Source organism: Zea mays, chromosome 5, assembly GCF_902167145.1.
Source record: "Zea mays cultivar B73 chromosome 5, Zm-B73-REFERENCE-NAM-5.0, whole genome shotgun sequence".
NCBI lineage: Eukaryota > Viridiplantae > Streptophyta > Magnoliopsida > Poales > Poaceae > Zea > Zea mays.
The window spans coordinates 38,861,919-38,870,799 of NC_050100.1; the positions used below are offsets into that span (position 1 = coordinate 38,861,919).

An 8,881-nucleotide genomic window follows, 5' to 3' on the forward strand; every position below is an offset into this window, starting at 1 on the left:
GACCTTCGGCGTCCGAAGGTCCTCAAAAACAGGATTTAACAGTATTTCTGTAGTACAATGTGTGAACAGGTACCCTCGGACTAAAGTCGGCATTGTAGCAGACCAGAATAATACGAAGCTTGCTACAGAGCCGAAGGTGTTGAGCAGGAAAGCTTCGGCGTAACAGCAAAGATTGGAACCGACTTAAAGATGAAAAGGCTATTCAGACCTCGATAGACTACTATAGAGTTATTATCAAATGTAAAGGGCATGAATGTAATTTTGTAAGGGCTGTGTCCCGTGTCTATAAATAGGTGAACAGTATCCCCGTACTGTTCACGCTGACTTGGCATTCGCTTTTTGCGTCACACTTGCACTGTCATTTCCTTCCGATTGAAGGTACACTTATAGTTCAATAATATTTTTGTTTATGTTCAATAATAATAAATGATTATTCATGTTTTCTTTTACATTCTTTATATTTTATCCTTCGTCATTGTTTGATGAACTTATGAAGGTATGTCCTTCATAACCTTCGTCCGCAAGTCATTATATTCTAAGGGAAATAATGCTTCGGAGGACGAAGGACGTTAACGATTAACATTTTCTATGTTGCCTTGTTCTTAACTCTTAGCGCTTAAGAACAAGTCCCCAACAGATGCCTACGGCACTAGGTACGTCCTTTTTTCAACTTTGGGGTTTTGCTTATTTGAATGTTGAAACAATTTCAAAATGGATAAGAATGTACAATGAGCATGTTAGAGATGCTAACCACTAACAAGACAGTAGAACCAGAGGCAAACCCATCTGCTTAGCAAAACTATTCAGCATAATTACACTATTCTTTCTCTAGATGTAAGACATGGTGAATTATATTTGTGGTCTCAAAAAAGTGCAGATTTCCTTATATCTGTATGGCAAGTTGTATCTGATGTCATGTGAATATCACTATCACTTTCTGTATTTTTCCAACACTATAATTATGTATTATTTTCCCATTATTTGCATTACTTTTTTACGCAATTCTTTTACTGCCAAGTGGAAATTGGGTACAACGCAGAGCACAAAATGTTTACTAGGCAACTAGTCAAAAGACCAGTTTATTAGAGTATCATACAACCTACTCTAGTTCAAACTTGAAGTATATCAAAGCATTTTATAGCAACATTGCTGTGGCAACTGACTATTTATGGTGACTAGTGATAAGCAAGAATAATGGATTGATGTTAAACTTTTAGTTGCCTTCATACATGGACTTGTAAGCATCAACATAGATACGATGCACAGAGTAAAAGAAACATGTCGCTGGATGTTGAACCATGACTATATTCTATCATTTCTTATACAGAGGAAAAAAGAAGCAATGAGCATTATTCTAATGCTTTAGAGATATAATTTGAGAACATTCTGAAACATGAAAAGCAATTCAAAATTAAAGTAGAAGTAAACCATGAGTAGTTAGTGTGCAATCAGAACAGTAACTTCTGAAATGTTGTACAACTGGAACGGTCATAATATTTCTGAAACCTGCATAGCAAATATTTAAGTTTAGACATTAAGAGTATTAGATGATAGTAAAACGAATAATAGTGTACACCTTACATGTATTGGCATCTCAGCAATAAGCAGACCACTGTTCTCTTCTAAAGCCTTGAGTGTAACCACCTCACAACCAACGACCATGTTAATCACAATTCCGTCTGCACCATCAAAGACCATCAGCTGAATCAAGGAGCATAAGGGTTGGATTGAATCAATATTAATATACCTGCCGCCAAACATGTTGACATGCGTCTTAAGTACGCTTCCTGAAAAACTCAAATTTAATCTTCAGGTCACAAAAGATATCATAAAAGCACAACTAGAAGAGCCAGTGAAACTACATAATACTAACACCCCGGTTGGATATAGATATTGGAGCACAGAATTGGGAATTAGAATCAGTTTTTCTAAATTCTGTTGTTTGGTTGCTCGTGGAATTGAGATTTGGAATCAGAGGCCTAATTCCCTAGAATTAGACTATAACTAGAACATCCTCTCCCAATACAAAGCCTCACCCCTCGGTATTGCGTGGAATTAGAACGTACAATTCAGTGACATCCAAACAATAGAATTGGAATTGCATCTCATTTCAGTACCATGCATGATTTGGTATTCAACTCAATTCAATTCCATCATATTCAATATCAACATCCAAACGGAGCATAAGATGTTTTGGTTTTTCTAGATACATTGTTTTAACGCTTTTGCTACACACTTAAATATACACTATGTCAAGATACATAGTAAAAATATCTATACAATAGCCAAAATGCCTTATAATTTGGGACACAGGGAGTAGCAAATAAGAAAGAGAGCATACACAGATTCATGCTTTTTGCATAAAATGGACTAAAAGCAACAAATATGCACAGAAATATAGTTAAAGCTCACCTTCTTTGTGGGAAGCTCATAGTTTATCAGCACTCGAGCCATAAGGGGTGCCTCTGCCATCGCTGCCTGAGGCAAGCAAGCATCTGTTGCAACTATAATGCTTATTTTAGAGCCAGTACTTTCAAGCTTAGAACTTTCGGCAATATTGGTAGCTTTAGCAGTTTTATTCCACTGAGTTGTTTCTTGACGAAAGTTCTCAAGAATAGATGCACGCTCTGCTTCAGCTTGATCACTATACTGTACATAGAAGACCATTAGTAATATCTGGAGGTTGATGTGAAGTAAGAACATCATAATAGTAAGGATCATATACCTGTTAGGACCTTGTGCAACAATTTATGGGTTCATAAAAATATTTATGTTGGTGATAAACGTCATATATTTTCAGAGAAAACATACTAGATGAAGGCATATTGCTTCCAAGCCACCAAAAAATTTCAGAGAAAATAGAACAAATGAAAATGCATAGAGGAAGTTACAACTAAGGAGGTGAAATTGTGTTTGTGAACTACCAGAGGTGACGCTGACACAAAGGGGAGGTTTGCGACGGCAGCACAGACGGCATCAAGCTCATCACGGGAGGAAACACATGTTGCAATCGGCAGCCCACCACGGCGATCCGCGACAACCCCCAGGAGCTCCAAGAGTGTCCTCTGCGCACAAATACCACCATAAATCATCATGAATCGAGATCAACCAAACAGTGGTATCGAAACTGCAAACGAAGCGAAGAGAGCAGGGAAAATAGATAAGCACCATTTTGAACTGGGTGCGGTCGACGGCGAGGTAGTAGTGGCGGCCGGGGCTGGGGACAAAGGGGGTGCCAGGAAGCTCAGTTACATATATAAAACAGGGCGCACGATTGGATCGAGGAAGCGACAGGTGCAGCTCCCTCACCTGGAATGGCATGGCACCGCCGCAGGGGAGATCGGGGAGGGCAGAGAGTCGGAAAAATCTGCGGCGGAGCCAGCGGCGGTGGGGGTCAGAGACTTCATTGCGGTTTGCCGGAAACGAGGGGATGTGGAATATTCCTCAACGAGGCAACAGCTTTTTTGGGAAGAAAAAATTGACTATTAATGTGCTGAGCCATAAGCTATCTCCATCAGCTTATTCATTCTAATATTCATATTCAAATTTTACTCTATAAAAAATATATCTATAGTATAAAATAATATTTTGGATAAGCATTTAAGTAAACTGCTGGACACGATCTAAATTAATTTTTCAAATATAACCTGAACATTTAGATCATAAATATAGTTAAGAGTAGTGCTGAAAATCTGGGCAAGACTTTTTGGTCAGCATGAGTAAGGCTCCAAATCAGGAGCCCAAAGCACGACCCAGCACGAAGTTCTATGGGCTAGGCTAGTATGGCATGAAGACAGAGCTAGGTCGGGTCTTATTTTTCAGCCTATCGTGCCTCCGTGACGACCCTCACGCATGGACGACTTGGGGCAGCCCGGTCCGATAAAGCGTGTAGTGTTTAATTCTTTAATTTAGTAAGTTATGGAGTTTATGTTTGTCGGGTATCATAATTAGGGGTAACTGGATTACACCTCTAAGCACACTTAACCCCAAAGCTACCGTGAGACATATTCCCTCGAGGTCAAGTGAGGATGAGCCACGACTCGCCCGAGACCCCACTCGACGGTCGCTCAAAATTCCTTCTCGCCCAAGCCTGCTCTCGGATGAGGGCAGCACTCGGGGAAATCATCGCCTCGCCCGAGGTTCCCTCTTCAAGAAACATCTATTTACGCCTTGTCCGAGCCCGTCTCAAGCAAGGAGGACAACCTCGAGCCCGCCCTTAGTCAAAGGTCACAGAAACTGCGGAGACATGAGTGTTGGGGGCCTTCGTCCTCCGAAGGTCCTCAAAAACATGATTTGACAATGTTTTCCAAGTGAATTATATGAACAGGTATTTTCGGATTCAGAATTATGGATATGGAGCACGACCAGGACGAAGGCTGAGCCAGACGAAGGTCGGGGGCAGCCGAAGCTGTACGCAGGGAAGCTTCGGCGCGATGGCACAAGGGGGAACCGACCTTAAGATGAAAAGACTTCGGGGTCCTCAATAGATTTCCATAAACCGTTAACAAATGTAATGGACATGGATGTAATTTTACGTGGGCTGCGTCCCGCGTCTATAAATAGATGAACAGTACTCCCGTACTGTTCACGCTGACTTGTCATTTTGCTTTTGGCGTCACGCTGACTTGTCATTTTGCTTTTGGCGTCACGCTCGTACTTTCCACCTTCTCTCAGGATCGAAGGTACATTTGTAATTTGGGATCATTTCTGTTTTTCCATGTTAATAAAATAGAAATGATTCTTTGGTGATGCTTATATCATATTTCATGCTTTATGTGAGTCCTTCGTCATTACTTGTTATGTTTACGAAGGTATGTCTCTCATGACCTTCGTCCGAGACTCATTATTTCCCGAAGGGATATAATGCTTCGAAGGACGAAGGACCCTAACACTTAACACTTTTTATGTTGCCTTGTTCTTAACTCGAAGAATTTGAGAACAAGTCTCCAACATTGGCGCCCACCTCCGGTGAACTCACTTCCACTTCGAGTCTTCGTGAACACCTTCGGAAGCTATAGACCTTCGCCATGGCACCGAAGAAAGCTTCAGCGGCTGGGGCTACAGCACTACAACCGCTGGACCACAACCAGGAGACCGTCTCTCTTCGGGAGGCCAGAAGCCAGAAGAGAAAAGCTGTTAGCCCGACGCTTGAGGAAGAAGAGCTAGACCAAGAAATCAGAGAGATGGAGATGCTACATCAACAAGTGCAGAGGAAGAAGGAGAAGATGGCCCGCCTAGCTGAGTTGCAAAGGCAAATTGACGAAGCTTCTGAGGAAGTTCGTCATCTCACTCACGATGAGCAGAACAGAAGGCCTCATCAGAAAGACCTTCATCAGGAGGGCTTCGTCAACGAAGACGACTGGTATGATAATTTCCATCAGGGAAATTTCGTTTTTGATGATGCTTCTCCTCTGTCTGCTGAGCTGCAGGCTACTCCTTGGCCTCCATCCTATAAGCCACCCCAGCTCCCCATGTTTGACGGCCACTCCGACCCGAAGCAATTCTTGATGAGCTACGAAGCGACAGTGTCTTCGTACGGGGGCAACGCTGCAATCATGGCGAAGTCTTTCGTCATGGCCGTCAGGAATGTTGCTCAGACCTGGTATTCCTCCCTTCGGCCAGGAACAATCACTTCATGGCAGAAGCTGAAGGATATGTTACTGACCAGCTTTCAAGGATTTCAAACGAAGCCGGTTACAGCTCAAGCCCTCTTCCAGTGTATTCAGGATCACGAAGAATACCTTCAGGCGTATGTCCGAAGGTTCTTACGATTGAGGGCGCAGGCACCAACGGTGCCCAATGAAATCGTTATCGAAGCCATGATTAAGGGGCTTCGTCCTGGACCTGCAGCTCAATACTTTGCTCGGAAGCCTCCTCAGACTTTGGAGAAATTGCTCCAAAAGATGGATGAGTACATTCGTGCCGACAATGACTTTCGCCAAAGAAGGGAGGAGGCCTTCAGATTTTCTGAGATGACCAGGGGCTTTGGAGGAAGATACTACCCGAGGCATGTCCGTTCCATTCACAGCACTCAGAATGATGATAAGGGGAGTCAGCAAAACAGGCCACAGTGCTCCTCACAGGCTTCGGGGCAACAACAAACTTCCTTTCGGCCACCAGCTCCAAGAGGCAGAGGCGCCAGGGGCTTCGGCGGAAGATTCGGAGATCAGCCAAGGAGACTGTTTTGCCTATTTTGTGGAGAGGGCAAGGGCCACACCACTAGGTCGTGCCATGTTACAATCCAGAAGCAAAAAGAACTAGCCGAAGCTGCATCTCAACAAGCTCAGTCGAAGCAGGTTATGCATACTGCTTCGTTTCATCCGCCTTATGTCCCACAATACATAGATAACCACCCTGCGGCTTCTGTAGCTTCGGCAAGTCAACCTCAAGCTTCCTGGCAGCAGCTTCCACCTCCACCTCCATTGCAGCAAGGTCAACAGCCAGAAGGGAGTCAATACGCTCCACAGCAGAGGGACTTCAGAGAACAGTCCGAAGCTCGCACAGTCAACAGCACTGTGCCAGAGTCGAAGCACATTTATTGAAATATCCTACCTCTGATAGCAGTCTTTTCTATTCAGTTTTATTTTCTGTGAAGCAAAAAACATTGATAGTTTCCATGTAATAATTTCGTTGTCTCCACGAGAAAAATTTATTTGATTCACAGGCCTAAGTTGCCGAAGCCTAAAATTTCTTCCGTTACCAAGAAGGACCTTCGGACTAAAAATCCTTCGGAGAAACAAAAAGTCGTTCTAAGGAACGCAGAGTAAGTTTATAAAGTCACAAAAAGTCGTTCCAAAGGGAGCGCAGCGTAAGTTTTCTGCTCAGAAGTCGTTCCTAAAGGAATGCAGAGCCTACAGCGAAAAATCAACGCTGATACCGTCTAAGTAAAAGACGAAGAAGCTCCTAAGGGAGGCTTACAGCGAAAAGTCAACGCTGATACCGTCTAAGTAAAAGACGAAGAAGCTCCTAAGGGAGGCTTACAGCGAAAAGTCAACGCTGATGTCGTCTAAGTAAAAGACGAAGAAGCTCCAAAGACGTTCCTAAGGGAATGCAGAGCTTACGAATATATTTTATGTGTATCTTCGGAACAAATGTCACATGCATAACATAACATCATCACATCATTTTGCATAGCATAAGCATCATACATCATATCGCATTTGGCAAGAGAAGGGGACACTCTAAACCTTCGAAGGGATGCTTTGAAAAAGTAACATTGAAATTGTATAGCTTCGGAATACAGTTTCGGGGAATATTTTCACGAAACATGGGCGAACTTTATCAGATCAATATCAAAGTTGCATAGCTTCGGAAAATAGCTTCGGAAAATGTTTTCACGAGGCATCGATGTCATTCATCAGAATAATTTTGACGAAGGCTATCTTCTTCACGACGCATGAAAAGAAGGGAAGGTGTTTTTTCGCCGAAGGCTCAAAAGTGGTATGTATTTAAAGTTTCATGCATCGTAAAGAATTCAATAATGAAAAGAGACTTGTATATTACATTCAAATCTACAAAGTGTTGCATAGATTACACTTTAAATGTTTTTTCCAAATAGCACCTAATCTTCCCTCAATACTGCTTCGGCGGCTTTATTCAGAAGTTGGTCAACGACCTTGTCCATGATAGTTTCGGCCATCTGATTAATTTCTTCATCCCCTTTTGTGTGGGGAGATCGTCCAACAGCTTCTGAGCGTAGAGAACACTTCTTCAGTACTTTTACAAATCGCGAGCAAAGTTTAAAATGAAAATTACAGCGCAACAAGAACGACTAGTTGGTACCTAACTGTCTTTCGGGCTCCCTACTCCTTTCGGCAGCGTCTGCTACTCTTCTAGCATCGTGAATGCCTTTTTCGCTTCTTTCAATGATCTCTCGTGCCATTCCTCGGCCGCCGTCGTTCCAGATATCAGTAAAAAATTTGCCTCCAACTGCGCTCGCTTCGGCCGAGGGGTCCTTGATGTCTTCGGTAGATAAGGTAGCTTCGGATTGAGCCAAAAATTTTACATGTTCGCAACCTTTCTTCTCCAAGACGGAAGCAATTCCTCTGGCGCCCGAAAAAGCACATATGTCGCCGCGACTGTTCAGAATCTCTTCGAAGGCCTCTGCTTCGTGGCTAATCCATTCCAGCGGACCTTCGGGATTGCCTCGAGAGAAATTCTCTTCGCTGGAAAAAGCGCCTACGCTGGCGAAGCTGGATTTAATTTTATTAACACATTCTACAGATTTCACATAATATTTCCCCTGAGATGTGCGAAGCTCCTTAACTCTTGATTCCAATTTGCTGACCATGAAATCACTAAGTTCTCGTTTCGTTTCCTCAAGAGCGCGATCCTCTTCGGCTCTGGCCAGCTGTTTCTGAAGATCTTTTATTTCGAGTTTTTGAGCTTCGGCCTGGGCCTTTGAAGCAGCTTCGTTTTTTCTCACTTTATCTACCAGTGTAAGCAGAATCTTATCTTTTTCCAAAGCTTCGTTTCTCAGTTTGATAACTTCGGAGCGTAAATTATTAAACGCAATTTCATAACTTTCATCTTCGGCGCTCTTTTGCGCTCTTAACGCGTTGCTTAGGATCAGGCCCTATATGAAAAAAGAATTCATATAAGAAAAAAGGAATGAGTTGCGTAAAAAAAAAAAGGGGGTTTTTTCTCAAGTGTTTAATTCCCGTACCTTCAGGCTGTTGTACGCAAGGCTGTCTGCGAGATCCTCTTTCGTCATGGCACTTAACCCAGCTTCAAGCTTCGGAAAGCCTAGGCTTCTAGCCATCTCTCGGCAGACGGATAGCTCTTTGTTATCAGGCAGGCAGTATAAGAAGTCATCTTCATTTGTTCCATTGAATATTACTGCCCCCTTCGGATATTTCAGCTCCTTTGCATAATGATTAGC

General features: G+C 42.9%; 1 protein-coding gene across 1 annotated transcript; it reads right to left on the reverse strand.

Moving 5' to 3' along the window:
- Positions 1-1,286: 1,286 nt before the first annotated feature.
- On the reverse strand, positions 1,287-3,434 carry LOC100278909 (uncharacterized). The gene is made up of 7 exons (NM_001152033.2): positions 3,310-3,434; positions 3,169-3,217; positions 2,925-3,065; positions 2,413-2,649; positions 1,748-1,787; positions 1,582-1,679; positions 1,287-1,506 (listed from the first exon to the last, which is right to left on the reverse strand). The coding sequence occupies exons 1-7, from the start codon at positions 3,405-3,407 to the stop codon at positions 1,489-1,491; spliced, it is 681 nt and encodes a 226-aa protein (NP_001145505.2). The 5' UTR covers positions 3,408-3,434; the 3' UTR covers positions 1,287-1,488.
- Between the last annotated feature and the right edge of the window lie 5,447 nt (positions 3,435-8,881).